The 18,658-nt window shown below is 37.4% G+C and overlaps 1 protein-coding gene across 1 annotated transcript; it reads left to right on the top strand.

Moving 5' to 3' along the window:
- The first annotated feature begins 4,426 nt into the window (after positions 1-4,426).
- LOC146001193 (uncharacterized) lies at positions 4,427-18,197 on the top strand. Its single transcript, XM_083138487.1, has 5 exons — positions 4,427-4,815; positions 5,450-5,893; positions 6,609-6,856; positions 7,582-7,751; positions 18,139-18,197. Exons 1-2 carry the CDS (start codon positions 4,599-4,601, stop codon positions 5,674-5,676), a joined length of 444 nt encoding a protein of 147 aa, XP_082994613.1. The 5' UTR covers positions 4,427-4,598; the 3' UTR covers positions 5,677-5,893; positions 6,609-6,856; positions 7,582-7,751; positions 18,139-18,197.
- Positions 18,198-18,658: the final 461 nt, after the last annotated feature.

The following is an 18,658-nucleotide window of genomic DNA, read 5'->3' as shown; positions in this document are numbered from 1 at the left end:
TACCTCTAAATAGATTTGTATGTATGTTCACTTTTAGCTCAAGTAGGCTAATTAGAACTGGACTTACAGATTAGTGTCATCCATCCATTATGCAGTATGCCTCCAACAGGGCTAAAACATTAGACTTCCTTACAAGGTGGAGTGACTACTGTTTCAACAGGAGATTTAATAAGGCATGTGATTGAGAGTGTAATATCCAGTGGCGTAGCATGAGCATTTCGGATGGGAACGCCAAGTCCGAAGGAAGGGTAGGCCTTTTTTTTTTGCTTAAGAGTTTACTTATGGAATTAGCCGACACAATCTCATTGTGTTTATTACATGAAGTCAGCCGGGTTCCGATAAAACATGATCCATGCTTGTTTTATCTAGAAAATAAGATGCCTCAGTGTGCAACAAATGCTTGGAGCACTGGTGTTTTATACCATTTTTAATTGGATTGCTCAAGTCAGAAACACCGTACACCATTCGGAGTATTTTGCTCCGCACATATAACACATGTGTAGCAAAACAGTATTTTATAATCAAGGAAACCTTTCGACATGACACAAGTAATTTTTTAAAAAAAACTACCTGAATCTACCACTTTTGGCTAATCGCAAATATGAATATGAGTGATGATATTGATGAAGTCATACTCACAAAGAACAAACATGCGTAGGCCGGGATTCAAACTGGAAACCTCTGGCGTCTTAGCGTGCTGTGCAAAACACTCTGTACAATCGTACACTCTACTGACGTAACAGTGCCTGTTAGTAATTCAGAGTTTCAGACCACTGTTTGTTGCATCTTGAGAATGCTGATAGACATTTTAAAATAATTTTGTCAAGAGATCATACGATGTTAAGAGTTTTGAAACGAATGCTAAACATTTCCACTGGCACAATATTAGGCAGTAAGATACTAACGAAAAAATATATTTTTAAAATAAATAGTTTTGCGGGTTAGGTGGTATTATAGAGCAGCCACAGGCTGAACTTCTACCACGAGGACTTAATCAACTTGTTTGACAAAAACTGTTTTGTTCTTTTAGTTTTTAATGCACTTCACTGTTCTTGCGATAAATTACACAATGCAGTGGTCATTAAAGATACGTCAGTGAATATTGCGTATTGTAGCATCACACAGCACGAGCAGAGGCACGAGGTTTGTCTATGGGCACGAGCGCGAAAAACTGGGTAAGAATTCTACTTCTGTCGTCTGCATCGGAAGTACAGCGCCTTGAATCGGAAGGCAGGAAAGGTCACATGGCCCCTAGAACCAACCAGGTGCTCCGTACGCCCGCGTATGGCGAGAACATTTCGCCCGTGCTGTAGAGATGCAAGCGACAAGCTTTCCCTCCTCCTCTCTCCCTCCAGGAAGGCATGGTCCTGTACGCCAAACCTAGCCGGCGTCCGGCAAGCAGAGACATTATACATAAATGCTACAACGAGAGCTGTTAGTGGAGCGTTGTAGACGGATCGAGAAATTAGCTTTGATAATGCCATAATGCTCAAACATGTATATAATTAGTCACGTTTTACTTTATATTTACGCATTTTTAAATTTTTAAATCAGGGAACACCGGGCGTATGGGCGTACTAGGATGCTACGCTTCTGGTAATATCAGATAATATTCAGACAAATTAGTTTGTTTATAAAATAACTTCTTTAAATATGCGTTTGTGGGTCAGTGAAATGTGCTTGCTTCTCTTGCAGCTCTGCAAATATGTACCGCAAACGCTTCTCAGAACTAAACAGGCATGGGAAGATGAGAAGAGTTAAAACTGGCATGAATTTGGGTAACGAAGATGTATCATATCATGACTGGCTTCAAGATGAGCCCAGCACAAGCTGCAATGCGACTGATATTGCTGAGAATGTGGTGAACTCTTCAGGTAGCAATATGGATTCCAGTGATGAGAAATCAATTTCTAGTGAAATCCCTCCCACAGTTTTGTGGGAGCAACTTCACGTGCAAGATGAATTTGAATATTCTTCTGATTCTGAGGAGGAAGCCATCGAAAATGAAGATGATTTTTATTCTTCTTTGAGAGACTGGGCCCTGCAATTTCAAATATCACATGTTGCTTTGTCAGCACTTCTATGCATTTTGAGAGCACATAAGTGTTTTGTTTTGCCAGCTGATGCTCGGTCCCTTTTGAAGACAAAATCTTCTGTATCTGTACAGGTTGTTGAACCTGGATGGTATTCCCATATTGGGTTAAAGGTGGGCATACAGAAATTATTAGATTTGATGTCAGAGTTTTTCTCAAATAATCACATTGACCTTCTGATTGGTGTCGATGGTTTGCCATTATTTTCAAGTAGTTCTGGCGAATTGTGGTCCATCTTGGCCTCATTCTGGAATGTTCCTAATGTTGTTTTTCCTGTTGGCATTTATTTTGGATCTTCAAAACTATTAAATTGTGGAAACGTTTTGGAAGAATTTATCAATGAAGCCAAAGATTTGATCAACAATGGCATAGAATGGCAGGGTAAAGTGCTGAGCATATCTATTAAGGGGTTTTGTTGTGATGCTCCAGCAAAGTCATTTATTTTAGGCATTAAAGGACACACTGGCTACTCTTCCTGTACCAAATGTGATGTTGAAGGATGCTTCATTAATAACAGGATGACATTTCGTAATGTTGGCGCTCCAAGGGCACATGCTACATTTATCGATAAAGTTGAAGAATTTCATGTTAAGGATTGTCCTTTGGTTGCTGTACCAAAATTGAATTTTGTCACATCTTTCCCTCTGGATTATATGCATTTGGTGTGTTTGGGGGTTGTGCGAACTATTATGTGCCTCTGGATTTTTGGTAATGTGCCCTTAAAACTTCCATCTTATATTATAAGAACAATTTCAGATAATCTAGTCTCACTTGCCTGCCACATTCCGTTAGAATTTTGTAGAAAACCTCGAAAGCTGGACCACATTAAATGCTGGAAAGCCACAGAATTCAGGCAGTTTCTTCTTTACACAGGGCCCATTGTTTTACATGATCCATTGAAGGATGATTATCATTCTGTTTGTTAATTTCATGTGTTTGAATATTGCAATGTCAATTCTACTAAGTCCAAAGCTGTGTGTTCAACATAGGACATATGCCCATGATCTCCTGAAGCTGTTCTTTGATTCATTTAGAAATTTATTTATTTATTTATTTATTTATTTACGACTTTGTTTACATGGCGAAGTTAAGGCATTAATGCCTTCTCTTCCACTTAACCATTAATTACAGGGATCATTTTTTTCTTTGCAGTAAATTGTATACAATTAAAAAATTAAAAAAGATAAATGAAAAATAAAATAATAAAAGAAAAGTAAAGTAGTGAAAGTAAAATGAAACTAAAAATGAAAGCAATACAGTTTGAATACGAGCAGTCAAGCCCTGGATTAACCATTAATTACGTACATTGCTCATTATTTTTACTAACACAATGAAAAAAAGTAGCTTAGAAGAAATTAAAAATAAAAGCAATACAGTTTCTACATGCACACACACAAACACACATTCACACACAATATATATGGCCAACAATTTTTGACACATAATTTCCATGGTCTTCATCTTGATGATGTTTCAACTTTTGGAGCTTTGGATTCTTGCTGTGCTTTTAGGTTTGAAAATTATTTGCAATTTCTCAAGAGACTTGTCAGGAAAGGAGACAAACCTCTGCAACAAGTAGTGAGGAGTTGGTGAATTATTCAATTCAAATGCTTGGTTCTCCAAGCCTTCTACATTGCCTTTGCCTGAATATTTATCTCCTCACACCTTAGGTCCCATGGTCAATGGTTGTGATTCATCAAAACAGTACAAAAATGTTCGCTTCAATTCTTTTGTATTATCCACCTCCATGCCGAACAACTGCTGCAGCTTAAAGGACAAAACAATTGTTGTAATACAAAATATTGTATTTTCCAATATTTTGCAATGCATGGTGATGTTGTCAGGAGTTCCTGAAGAGAGAGAACTTTTATTCAGAACCATTCTGTGAAAGTTCATCTTTAGGGGTATACAAAGTAAGCCAATTGTCTGGTTTGAAGGTAAAGTTTATTTCGGATATCCAAGAAAAACTAGTTCTGCTGCCTTTTCATCAAAATTATATTGCATATCCTCTTCTGCATTTGTCATAAAGTCAATTTCTTGCCCTTTGTTATTGAAACCTGCCTTGCAAGTAAGATTAATCACCAACAATTTCTAACAGCATAACACTGAGGACCAGAATTCAACTATCTCATATGTGGACTGAAGTTACCTTGTTTATTCATATTGGGCTATTTTAAAAACCATGAATAGTTTACATTTGAGTGCCTTGTGAAAATGTAACCCCAAACCCAGTTACCTTATTACATGAATGAACATTTATGAATGTGCCATTAGAGATAAACTATTAAACAAGTGTTAACCATAATACATGACAATACTGATCTCTCAACTTGTTAGTCTTCAGTGAAGATATTACATGAACTGACAGCCACAGTTTGTTGCTAGTGCTTCGATTTTTGTTTTTGGTTACATGTGCAAATGAAAAACACAACAGCAATGTATCAGTAGTGTAAGTGAAATGTTATTATCTAAACAGTCGTACCTCAAATTTCATGCAGGATTGAAATGACAGAAAAGAAATTTTCTATAGTGAGATTCACAGCAGAAAATGATGCACCTGGCATTATTCCAAGGAAATGGATCACTGGGGATGGCAGTGAATGTTTTTTCCCAATTGTGACCTCAGATGCAATGAGGGAAAAGATGGTTAAACAAGAAGCAGAACCAGGGCAACCAGGGAACACATGGATAACTTGTCCAATCAGGATTTTACACAGCTATGGTAGGTCTCATATCTCTCTCTCTCTCTCTCTCTTTTTCATTGAAGAATAAATAAAATTTACTTCTGTCTGGTAATCATGAATAAATTGTATGAAAATAGAATGGAAAGCCCTCAATTCAGTAAATTCTGATGCTGTACCTTCTTCTCAACTCCTAATAATGCCAATATGTGTTTGTGCATGCACATACAGTTTATTGATTGATTTGTTTTATTTTACTTTGGTATTTGTGCCACTTTTAGCTAATTTGTGAAGATTCATATGAGTGATGACATGATGAAATTGATGAATGGGCGCTCATAAAGATCCATGCCCAGGTGGAACTCCTGGTGTCATAGCACTATGTGCTAACCACTTTACCACGAGGGCTGGCATATACAGTTTAATTTTTGCATATTTTCAAAGTCTTAATCTGCTGTAACATGAATATTTTTTTAATCTGTACTTCACAAATGGATGCGACATTCATGGAAAAGACAACCTTCTACCTTTTGTAGAAGGTATATGTTTAGATTTAAGGTACACAAGAAAGGACAGTTACATGAGGATCTGGTCTGTTGTACGCATGACTACAATAATTGTGATGCCTTTATATTGTTTTAGTTTTTCTTACTAAGCTATTGAAACTTTTTACAGACACTTATGCCACAGCAAGGCTCAGCTTACGAACTGCTGAGGAAACCTCGGATCTCGCTTCAGATGAAGAAATTGACAGACCTAGAAAGAGGAAGCCAAGGGAAATAGTCCTACCAGGAGACGAATATGATGCAGACCTTCTACCCAAAAACAGAAAAAAGATTGTCTGGTTTTCCATTTTCATCCTTTCCATCAACACATTCCTTCCAGTCAAAGCTGCCATCTGAGTCTGCTTCAGTCAGTCATTCCCTTTCACAATCATCCTCATCTGTAGCAAGAACTGCACCCACACCCTCTAAGACTGATGACCAATTATCATTTCGGCAACCACCTTCACCTCCCCAGCAAATGAAATACCATGCCAAGCATACCCACATTTGCAGCCCCCCTCATCAGCCTCAAGAATGTTTGCTGGTAATTTTTCTTCAGGTGCCTCCTCTTCAGGTAAATGTTTACAGAAAAAAACATTGATTGTAATTTAATGCTAGTATTGACAGTTCCCAAAGTTTTTGAAGAATGTGTGCATTCAGATAAGCTGTGCCAGTTTTCCAATTGTAAGGGGACAAATTTGCATGGAATTTAGTCCCATAACAGTCTGTGATATACATGAAAGTTGGCATGCTTTGGCCTTTGGTGCTGCTCCTAAAGTCTGATGTTCCCGTATGATCCTTAAAAATATGATTTGTGTTATTTGGTTCATACTTCATGTCGGGATATTTTTCTGAATTTACCATTTGTGTGTGCGAGGGGGCGGGGGGGGGGGGGGTAATGGTAAATTGTTAGCCAAAATATACCTAAATGGGGCCTTTGTGAAAAAGTTTAGGGTAGGGTGCTCAAATTTAGTGTGTATGTAGATATATCACACTTGCCTGTTTCATGAATGCAAGAACAAATTTCTAGTAATCATCAATCATATGTGATAAAAATAGGACTGTGTTTTCAGGTAATTTGAAGATACATGTACCTGTTATTTAAGCATACATCATTGCCTTAGTTTTGTTGTTGATGCATCAACACCACTGAAGGTGTTGCAAATCTAATCTGTTTTCTCTGTATAATGGCATGTGAAGTTCTTCAATAGATTTTTCTTATTCTTCATAACCAACATTGAAACAGGGTTTCAACTAATAATTTGAATAAGCTCTATTTCCTGTTTTAGGCAGTGGACATAGTTTATCAAGCAGACAGTGGGATATACAGCAACAGTGAATGGCAGATGTATCCGAGGTTCTTCAAATTATTGAGAAGAAACAGGATGCAATTCTTGCAAATCAAGGGATTCAGCAAAGGGAGGATGATCCTGTAGAAGACCTTGGCTCCCTCGGGGTCCTGCCTCTTAAAACTTACAATGATTTTTTGACGCTGGAGTCAAACTTGAAGGAAAGTCACAGCCTTAAATCCAAGTTGGTGAGTAACAAACAATGTAGCTTGAAAATATTTTGATTACAGATATTTTTTTTAAAAAAAAAAAGTGAGTACATTTGTGTGTGTGTGTGATATCAGTACTACTTTCTCATTTCTACCTGATCACATTACTGTCCAGATACATAAGTATGAAATGCATTAATGTTGTAATATTGATGTATAGTGGTTACATTTCTAAGTGCACAATTTCTTTGACAAATCATTCCAGCTCTTTGTTTAAACATTTCAATGAAAAAAGTAAAAAAAAAAAAAAAAAACTAAACTGTTCAGGGATTTTGTGTCAATATTAACATTTATCTCATCAGTAAATAGTCAGCATTTTAAAAAAAATATAAAATAATTTAGCCTACTATTTCTATTTTTGGATTATTAGTTCAATAAGAAAACTTTTATAATGTATCGCCCAGCTCAAGCTTTTCAAACCTCTGGCAGTTATATGCTAGCAGTAGATGTATTCCGTAAATTTAAGATAATACTGTAAGCTGCACTGTTTGGAATTATTACTGGCATCCACTCTATGCAAACAGGCTAAATCAGATTGGATATGTAGTTTTGAGTGATCTGAAACTGCTTGCATGACAAAAAACACTTTTCTATCTCCAGACTGCATTGTGACTTATCAAAGTTTACTTTCACTGTGTGGAAAAATAAAAGTAAATGTAAATTATCATTTTAACTCGCATTAAGAAGTTCTTGTTATTTTACAGGTCAAAGTGTTGATAAGCATGGGGGGCAGAGATGAGAGCCCTCATATCTAATATGCTTAAACATACAATGGAAGATTGCCTTGCCCAAAATTTCAACTTGACTGGAAAGTCAACTAAAAATCTTGACAGAAAGCCTTTTGTTGGAACTAAAATTTGCCGCATTCTTTTTTGTGAGTATGAAATTTTTTGTTACTTTTAACATACGTCTTGAGACACATGTCTCTTTTAGATTAAAGTAATTATTCTATTGGGGGTTAGCGGTAGCTCGTAACCTCTCGCTTGGCTGCATCTTCTATCTGCGGAGGTACCTTAATAAACTTAACCTACACAATCTTTTATTTGAATGGCAACTCTCATATTTTCGGTTAAAATGACCTAAAGACTGCAAAGGCAAGGTTGGCTTGAGAGAAAAGCGTATTACCTGTCTCGTTCTCGAAGAGAAGACCAATGAGTTTCCAAGTTAAACTCTCACTCACTTGCTGACGTTAGCCTCTTAAATTCTCACTCAGCTTCGCTGTGTACCACTTCCAAACAAGTTTCTGAAAGTCTGAATCCAGCCTCAATCTCCTTCAAAATCCAACTCACTCTCCTCTCTCCAAAACTCAAAAACCCCGAACCACTCTCCTGTTCTCTTCCAAAACTCAAGCCCAACTCTCCTGTCTCTCTCGAGCCAGATCCAACTTGCATTCCTCCTAATGAAAACTCCTCCCCTTTTTCTCTCTCATCAATTTTCCTTTGCAAATATTGGCGAATGCTTTTCGCTGAGCTGGTGCTGAAGTTAACACTTTCCTATACTTCCTGTCAGGCTGCCTAGCTACACGTAACTCGAAAATGAAAATGAGAGATACGTGACGGTATCCAGCTGGGCGAAAAAAATTCCTTTGAATTTTTAAAACGTTTAGACAAGTTGCAGGTACAGTGCCGGTTATGCCAATGCAGTCCCTTAGAAGGTCTATTTATTTAGTGAAGAAAAATAAAAATACATTTCACATCAGTGAAAATGAACACTACAGACTAACTCTAAAACTAAAGGGAAGGAAAAAAAATGCAGTCAAAATTAGATTTGGTTGACAGGTGTCAAGTCGTAATCTAATTTGGACTATCGAAGATCAAGACAAAAGCTCTGTGGGAGCAAACTTAAATTAAAAGCCGAGATGGCAATCAAAAATGAGAAGTCCAATGCCATATTTCGTTCGTCTCTTGCATGAATGAAATGAACGCGTGCGTACTACAATATTTATGCTGAGCACGCATACATTGGCTTCCAAGAAATGTTTATCAACACGAGCTAAGCTGTAACGTCAGCTCGGGTCAGAGAACTATGTTTGATACGTCAGACACACACACCACTGAACTCGGCCAAACCTCCCATGAGAGGAGTTGCTTATCACTTGTCTGCTGAACTGACGTCAGAATGGCCAAAGCCATAAGTTGTGGCTCCACCCACTAAGCATGTGGGGGGGGGGGGGGGCTAACACCAAAACACTAGGAATATGGGAGCAACTGCTCACGCCACAATAAATTGCAAGACAATTTGCACTAATATAAGAGGATCCTGGTGAATATATATTTTATCGAAGCACACGCAAGTTTCTCCGTCCATTGAATCTCTTTGAGAGAATAATATATGTATAGAAGATATAAGTACCATCTTCCAATAAAAATGAGAGAAAAAAAGGTTGTTGAAAATATATATACTGCATTACGTATTAAAATACCAAAATTGTCCAACACCGTCCATGAAATATGAGTAGAAATTTGAATACACACGTGATAAATAAAGAAACCCAACTTAGGCCACTACAAATACATAATGAGTGGAATATTAAAATCAAATGTCCATTATATGTGTATATCTTGGTTAATAAAAAAAAATGAAAATCCTACAGTCCTTGCTGTATGGCGTAAAAGTTCCTATGTAAGGTCCGAAATGTTCTGAAGACACGCGAAAGCACTTGCGTGTAGTATCCACTGCATTCCATGGAGTCCGTGCAAAAGTGTTTGCAACTGCGAAAACCGGAACGAGGGTGTCAAAATTTTCATCCCAATCATCACTTGAGAATATCGGTCCTTTTGTAGCTTAAGGAACGAGAAGTGTTCATGATTGTACCACTGGATGTAAAATTCTGGGTGAGGGACGTTTGATGAGGGGTGGGGGGTAAATCTTGAAGATCGGTGGGTGAACAGAAGGAAGAAACAGTTGGATTAATTTGTGCTGCTAACTGTACTGTAGAATTCATCATCCAGGGGAGAATGCTGTTCACCGGACTAGGGAACCTAGTCTCGTAAAGTCTGCCTTGCTGTAGAAGTAACAGCTAAAGTAGGTGTGCTTGGCGGGTTGCATATGCCTGCACTCGAAGATGGTAACACACTTGTGGTGGGGACCGTATATGAAAGTAAAGCTGGTCTTGCTGCGTACGGACGTCTGAATGATAAACAAATCGAAGAATACTGAAGATGGGGTAAAAGGTGTCATGTTTTCTTCTGGCCACTTGAAACTTGTAGGCTGGGACACATGACGGGAAAAGTTTTCATCCACTGCATCACTTTGAGCTGGAATGTAGTTCTGACTGGAATTCCAGCGGAAATAAAGACAGTACTTTTGGGAAAAGTGGGCGTGTATCCGCTGCATCTTGAGGGCCGGAGCGTAGAAATGGGAGAAAACTGAAGGTGTGCTCTGGTGGCTAGCACAAATCCCATCGGCCGACGGTCGCAGTGCAGTCCTGAGTTCGAGGAGGTAATGCGAAGTACTCGGCGGGTTTATGTATGCCGGGTGAAAACTGAAATTGTTGACTCCACGAACTGAGAGGCGATGGGAAATGGAGTTGCTCTCTGAAGGCCACCGGCGCATAGAATTCCAATGTTGAAGGCGTCTCAGGAAATCTCTGCTATGCGATGTAGACGTCATGGAGATACGAGACATTTTTAGGTGAGGATAGGAATGAGGTGGCCAATGAAAAAAAAAAGGAACAGGGAAAGGTTTCAAAATACAGTCTTTAAAATCACAATAACCCAGAGTATGCCATTCAAATAAAGGTACAAAATCACTAAAAATGGGGCCTAATGTCAAATAAAATATAATAACTAATAATAAAAAGCAATAAAGAATGTAAATCAATTTTAAATAACTGATATGCTAAAAATGTGAAGGTTCACGATGTGAGACATTATTTTACCATAACGGGAGTGTAAACGTGGTGAAAATAGTGATTGAAGGCTAACAAAATTGCACTAATTGCCTCTAAATCTAAAGAGGTGATAATAAACAAAAGTAAATGAGAGGAACCAAATTCTTTGAATTTATCTTCAAATGTTAATTATGTAGGTGACGTAAAAGGAATTGAAGTGACGCAATAATGACGTAGTATCCCTTAGGTACTAGTCGAAGAGAAATTTGTAAACAAACTAAAAATGTAATTGAACATGCCTCATCTCAATTGTCGTGTCCTTTGATTGGAATATGAACAATCTCATCAGCAAAAATAAATTGTCAAAGTACTTGTCATATCCATACTACATTATATATCTGAATGCTTTATTTAAATAACTCCAATAGTTCACCATTATTAGTACTGAATTTTTGTCTGTATGAAGATTCTGAAGTGCCAACTTGGAATTGATGTTTCGTCGTTGAACGCTGGATCGAGTTATTATCCGAAGTGCAAGAATGTCATGACGTCAGAATAACTCTCGGGGGAAAATTCTGGGGTGGGGAAATTCTAAAAGCTAAGCATGCTGGAACATGGTTCGATCTTTCCCGGCTGCGAGAGCAATAGAGTCGCCGCTAGGCAACAGATTATGCGAAGTCAGGAAAAGGTAACAAGAGATGTATTGTTCTGCTCATAGTCAGTTCCTTGGAAAAGGAGCGGAGTTAGCCATTGTGCATTGTCATATTGCAATCCTGTCATTGTATCAATTTTCACCTTCGGCCGGAACTGTCCAAGGTTACTGGATGTATGGGAACGCTGAATTGCTGCCTTCGGAGTTTGCTAGAATTAACTGACGCCGGTAAAAGGGAATGGAGGAAATTAACTTGCAAGAAATGTGAGTCGCCGGTATGGGACGAAGCTTCACTGGAAATCTGGAGTGGAAAAGGAAGGGAAGGGGGGGATTCTTTATTTGCAGTTCGGATTCATCGCGGCGCTCTGGACAGAAAGAAATAGTGGATGCGCAACATACATGCGCCAAAGATCCAAGCGCGTGTCGTTACGTAACAAACGTGACTACACATTTGTGAATGTATCTTGTTCGAGTTCTATGCAACTTGATCATAACAATGATTCCGTATGAAATGAAATCGTTATCTGGGTCATTCAGTCCTATTTTAATCTTGTATTTCAAACTTTCTTTTACAGGCTTGGAGCACGGGAAACGAGAACACAATAAAATAATCGTATTAAGAAAACATATGTCAAAGATCGCTATTATTAATACCTTATGCAAAGTACATACGGATACTGAAACGCTGCGAAAAATATTTCCGAAAATGATAACGCCTGAACTGACGGGAAAATAAGATATAATATTATATTTACTAACAAACTATGCAAAGTGAAAATGGTTGCAATCCATTTTGGACCACTTACTGCGCTGAATTCTCTTTAATTGGGCGTGACATGAGCTCTATATTGACATATTTAAAAGGATATCGTAGCTATGCGTTTCCTATTCTTTTATATTAATGCAAATTACAACTATTCTCTTTGGAACTAAATATATGTATGGTGGGTGGGCAAAAAGGGGGAAAAAATATAATGCCTTAATTATGTGAATATAGTTCAGCCATTACTAGTTTTATAAGACACGAAGGGTCAAGAAAACATTTTGTTCACGGGTCTCTATTAAAATATGCTTTGCATATTTATATATACGTAACATTTAGTAAAGTCTTTATTCAGACTGGACATTATCGCCATTCTGCCGATAGCAGAAGGTACTTTCACCAGTTATTTGGGATCCCTGGGTAACTGGAGAAAATGGTATTCACTGAGCGTATTTACATATTATTTCGTATTTTTCACCATTTCTTCATTATGTGGAGCTACTTGATAAATCTCACTGTATAAATGCGCATTTCATAAACTTCTAACGTCGCCCTGTGAACGTCACACTCTTCCGCCTAACTAGTGTGCATAATTGGCAAATAAATTGACTAAAGTACATCCATGTGTTTAATAACCAATAAATATTCACATATAAAATTAATACTTTTCGTAAAATCGCCCAAATAGCTGTTGCCTGTTATTCGTGTTCTTGTGATGGACAGAGATGATGTTACAAAACCTCTGTGACTGCTAAAACGCGTTCTCATGTGTTAGTGGTTGCTCAAATTCCTACGTATTCTCCGCTTGTTTAGGGTCTGACTGAATGTAAACACGATGAGGTCTTAAGCCGGAAGGCGTACAAGATTCTGCTTTATTAATTCTAAATATAGGTACAAATTCGCAAAACTTTAACATTATTTAATGAAAATTGATAATCAATTTTACCTTAATTTAAACAATCTGTAACTTGCATCTGTTATTCAGTGAGTAAGTGATTAACGTCGTGATTAGGGAAGCACAAATCTGTTAATTAACGCTAAGGAACGTTGATATTGATGAATGCCGTAACTCGAAATATAAATATCGTAATTGCGCGTCAAGTTTGAACAATATATATAATATAAATACACATGAAATTTAAGGTATTAAAATTTGTCATGAGCTATAAAGTGAATGCGTAGGAGGAATATTCAACTGTCCATCAAAGCAATAGCTCAGAGAGGGTAAAAAATATAACATCAACAAAAAAAAATCTCGCTAACATGTGAGAAACATCCGCGCCGTGCTCTCTTAATTGTGTCCAGTTAAATCATTATAAGTTGGCTTTGCCTAACTTTTGGGTGCTTGAAACAGAAATATATATATATAATATATATAATATGTGTACGTACTGTTTCATATCACTAAAGCCTATTCATTGGCTTAAAACATCTTACACTCTGCCATAGCAGACTGCTTTATTTATCTATATATGCGTTTTAATCACCATTATTCATTTCTCGGCCTATTTATGCATATCACTAAAGCACCTTTTATTTCTAAACCAGAATCCACTAATTAATCGAGCGGTTTATAGTCTGAACTAATGGTAGCGTCACTCTAACTACGTACGACCGGCGTACAGTAGCGGACATAATTGCTGCTTCATTGCCAGAAGTATAATAAGCGTTTCATTTCTTCACATGTCAACACATAGTTTGATAAAACAATTTAGTTCTTAATTAAGGTAACGTAAGGCAAAACGACTGACTCGTGAATTCCTCGACTATCTCCTGAAGCTAAGCATCCTTCTTTGAGGAGCTAGGAGCATTGTGTCATTACGAATATAAATGAGTCGACCGCAGGACCTTGTTCGTTCCCAAAACTACATTTATTTAAAATTAATATCCTCTTGGCAATAATCTGAATAGTTTATAGCTCATGCATTTTTGATCATCGACAAGTTACGGTCAGTTTTGAACGAAAATAAATTTTAACTTTAAAGAACTTGAATTAATAAACAAAGAAAAAATGACACAGCATACTCGCTGCTGGACTCGGTGAATATATAGTACAAATTAGTCGGAGTCAAGACTAAATTATTTTCCTCCTTAGCGATAATCTTACTATTAACTGTTAGTTAAGGATATAATTAATTAAAAGACGTGAAAGGTAAAACTGAAACATGATCTGAGCAAAATTATCGCGAACATAAAATGTAAAAAAAATCGTTCACATAATTTCTGTAGCTTACTGCACTGTTATATCACTTATCACATAAATCACGTACAAAAGTCATGTAAAAAATTCAATCTAAATTTTGCGTCAAAGGATCATCAAATTTGAATTTGCACTTTTCAAGAGTAGATTAAATCCTGGAAATGATGAAAAGTTTCCAGATGGGAGATCTGTCATAGCCAGGGTACCGGGTTCGCGAGCGAACCACAGCGCTACCAGGAGCGAAGCGATAGGGAAACGTCCAAGGACGTCCCTGGGCCGGCCGCATTTTTGGCAAAATGGGCCTCCCTAAAGTCCGACAACACCTTCCGCGACGCGGGATGACGGACGCTCCCGATACAATAGTTCCAGCCCGACGCGGACAACCGCGACGAAGCTAGGGCGCAGGGCTGTACCCAGATCGCCCGCAGTTATGGAAGAAAACATTATATTTTCTTTTCCTCCGCATTGTATTACGCGTGATTGCGGCGGGTAATTAGCCTATCAGGGTGGGAAGTGACTCAAATTTCAACATCTTACATAATTAACATTCGTATCGTCGCTGCCGATTTCTATATAAGACTTTCACGTTCACCAATGTAAATTTAGATAGCTCCAATACATGCAATTTGAAATAACACTAGTTATCGTTGATAGTGCACTAATTAGTGTAATTTGGAAGAAAGGGTGAATCTCCTGTTGTTAAAGGGGTTCGCTGTTGACTGTTATTTCACACATTTTCATCACACTCTTGGGTTGGCAAAGAAATGCCAGTTGCATTTATTGCAAGATGAAATAAATGAAGGCTGATACCACCATTACGTGGAAAATTAACGGTCTATTCTCATCGCATTTCCGGAAAGGAAATGGATGAGAGGCCCAATTCGCACCTCTACCACGTCTTGTGACACAACTTTTACTGAGCGTGTTCGGGGATCGAACCTGGAGCCTTTTAGATGAAAGTAATTATTCTATTGGGGGTTAGCGGTAGCTCGTAACCTCTCGCTTGGCTGCATCTTCTATCTGCGGAGGTACCTTAATAAACTTAACCTACACAATCTTTTATTTGAATGGCAACTCTCATATTTTCGGTTAAAATGACCTAAAGACTGCAAAGGCAAGGTTGGCTTGAGAGAAAAGCGTATTACCTGTCTCGTTCTCGAAGAGAAGACCAATGAGTTTCCAAGTTAAACTCTCACTCACTTGCTGACGTTAGCCTCTTAAATTCTCACTCAGCTTCGCTGTGTACCACTTCCAAACAAGTTTCTGAAAGTCTGAATCCAGCCTCAATCTCCTTCAAAATCCAACTCACTCTCCTCTCTCCAAAACTCAAAAACCCCGAACCACTCTCCTGTTCTCTTCCAAAACTCAAGCCCAACTCTCCTGTCTCTCTCGAGCCAGATCCAACTTGCATTCCTCCTAATGAAAACTCCTCCCCTTTTTCTCTCTCATCAATTTTCCTTTGCAAATATTGGCGAATGCTTTTCGCTGAGCTGGTGCTGAAGTTAACACTTTCCTATACTTCCTGTCAGGCTGCCTAGCTACACGTAACTCGAAAATGAAAATGAGAGATACGTGACGCATACTTCAATAATATAGTCTCCTTGGATTGAAATGACATGTGAATTTTTACTTTGGAAATCATGTTTTAAATGCTTAAGTTGATCCCATTTCATGAGCTACAGTATGCAACATTGTTATTCGTACACATATAATTTCCGAGGAAAATATGTCATATCTACTAGTAAATATAATCATTTTCATATATACCTGGAAATTAATGTTAATGAAGGTTTCACGAACAAATTACAATAAAAATGTATGTTCAAAGTGTATCAACAGAGCATATAATTTGTGTGAAAAGAGAAAAACACGCTGTTTCATGCAACATTGTTATTCGTACAGGCAAGAGTTTCAATCTTCCTCGCATACAGCGCCACCGCTATTCGGGCGATTTCGTTCAGTTTGCAACTTCGTAACAAGTTTGAACATGCAGGCACGCTCCCCGTCAAGCGGAATGCTGGCGTAGGTATTGTTGTAGGCCTATCTATCAGCGTGTTCGAAATGGGCAAGGTGAAGGAACTTAGTTCTGATCTGAAGGATGTTGTTATAAATTTGACCCTTAGAGGTTATTCGTTAAGGAAAATTGGACAAACAGTCAATAAATTACACTCCTCAGTTCAATCTCGTACATAGTAAACAAATTTAGAGAGAAAGGTTCAACACAGAATGTGCCTAGAAAACCAAAAGAGTGACAGTTGAATAAACGTGATGAACGCTTTTTTAAAAAAAGTGCAAGAAAACTCCCGACTAAGTGTTCCTCAGTTACGACCGTTAGTAGAAAATGTTGCTGGCAAGATGATGTCTGATCAAACTGTCCCGACATGCCTTTTGGAAGCATGAATATCATGGCAGAATACCACGAAAGAGGCCGTATGTAAATAAGGTGAATCACAGGAATAGACTTTCATTCGCGAAAGAGCACACCCACAAGGACCAGGAATTTTGGGATAGTGTCATAATATGGTCAGACGAGTCCAAGATTAATATATACAGGTCAGATGGGATAAATAGGGTCTGGAGAAAATCAAATCAAGACAATGATCACATTAACACAGTTCTAACAGTTAAACACGGTGGTGGGCTGTATGTCGTCCAAAGGTGTTAGTACCATCCAGTTTATTGATGGTATCATGGATGCATATGTCTATTTGGACATATTAAAGAACAATGTAAAGCAGAGTGCCCAAAAAATGGACATGCCGCCTATCTACAGATTCCTACAAGACAATGACAGTAAGCATAAGGCGCGAGTTAACATGAATTGGCTAATATGGAATGTGCCCAAACTACTACAAACACCAGCTCAAAGTCCAGACTTAAAACCCATTGAGCATTTATGGGCAATCTTGAAGAGGCGAGTCCATAAAGCAGGCGTCAAGTCCAAACAAGAGTTGAAAACTGTTGTGCAAGCCGAGTGGAATAAAATAAGCTCTGAAACATATCAGAAACTGGTTAATTCTATGAAGAACAGGTGTCAAGCAGTAATTAAAATCAAAGGATACGCATGAAAATATTATAACTGTCAGTCAATTTGCTCTGAATATAGCTTTTTCTTTTATATTATTAAGTGTACGAATAGAAAAGTTGTACAAAAAATGGCATGTTTCTCTTTCAGTTTCATTTATTATTATTGTCATTGGTTATACAGAATTTGTGTAAGATTTTATGTTCCTAATGATATTAGTTATTGAATTGTAAAGAAACAATTTCAAAACAGTGTATTTCCTTTCAGATATTAAAGCATTTTCTTTGAAAATTCGTGTGTACGAATAAGAATGTTACATACTGTATGTTTTCAAATAGTAAATTTCAATTGATTTTATCTTGGTCACTTTTTTTTCTCCCCCTCAAACCTAGCCAGGTTTTTACTGGAATTTTTTGTTACTCTTAGGGGAGGTGCTTCTATTGGAGATGAGATTTTTTTTCTGTAAACTTTTTGGGGTCATTGACTTTTCATAAATGCCAAAACTTGAAAATTCTATCCACAATATTATGTTACTAAGTCACCCTTATTTACTTATAAGTATTATTTTCATTTTAGTACATATCTTACAGATATTAAGTTTTATATTGAATGAGAAAAGGTGATCTTAACTGACTAATTTTAACATTTTGATTAGTTTTCACCATTGTGAAGAGCAAAACAAAGAAAGTTCCTGAGTTACAGCTTTAGTGTGTTAAATATTAACATGTTACATTGAAGTATTATTTTCATGTAGGTATGTTCAAGAAAAACAAAATATTCTTGTTTCAGGTGCAAGTAAGAAAGTATATAATACCTTAACCCAGGACGAAATAAGAGAGCATGTTGGGGATTGGCTGCACTAGGCCAAAACACGCCTAAATAGGCAGTAAGTATTTTTACATTTATTGCCAATTGTATACATGCATATTTAGTTTTTGACAAGCATGAAATGTGATTATCAGGGAGGCTACTCACCAGGAATTCTGGAAATTATGCATGAATTTTTCTCCATAGCCATTTGAAATTGTAAGTTTTATTAGTCCAAATGCCGTGAGGCAAGTTTTTCATATTAGTTTTTATTTTTATGGAAGAAAGAAACAGCTGTTAAATTCCTTCAATTTACTTACTTTGCTACAGCCTTTTGCAGAACAATCTATTTGACAGAGAGAAGATAATTGCAAGATATGATATGTTTAAGTTTATTAGGTAAATTTGAATTTAAAATTGTTATACAGTTAACTTTTTCTAGAGTAGTATGTATATTGCATAACATTTGTGACTTGTGTTGTAGGGATTTCATTTTTATTGC

Source organism: Lepisma saccharinum, chromosome 17 (genome assembly GCF_977018435.1).
Source record: "Lepisma saccharinum chromosome 17, izLepSacc3.1, whole genome shotgun sequence".
Taxonomy (NCBI): domain Eukaryota; kingdom Metazoa; phylum Arthropoda; class Insecta; order Zygentoma; family Lepismatidae; genus Lepisma; species Lepisma saccharinum.
The sequence above is the reverse complement of the archived record's forward strand: the minus strand, read 5'-3'. Positions and strand labels throughout refer to the sequence as shown.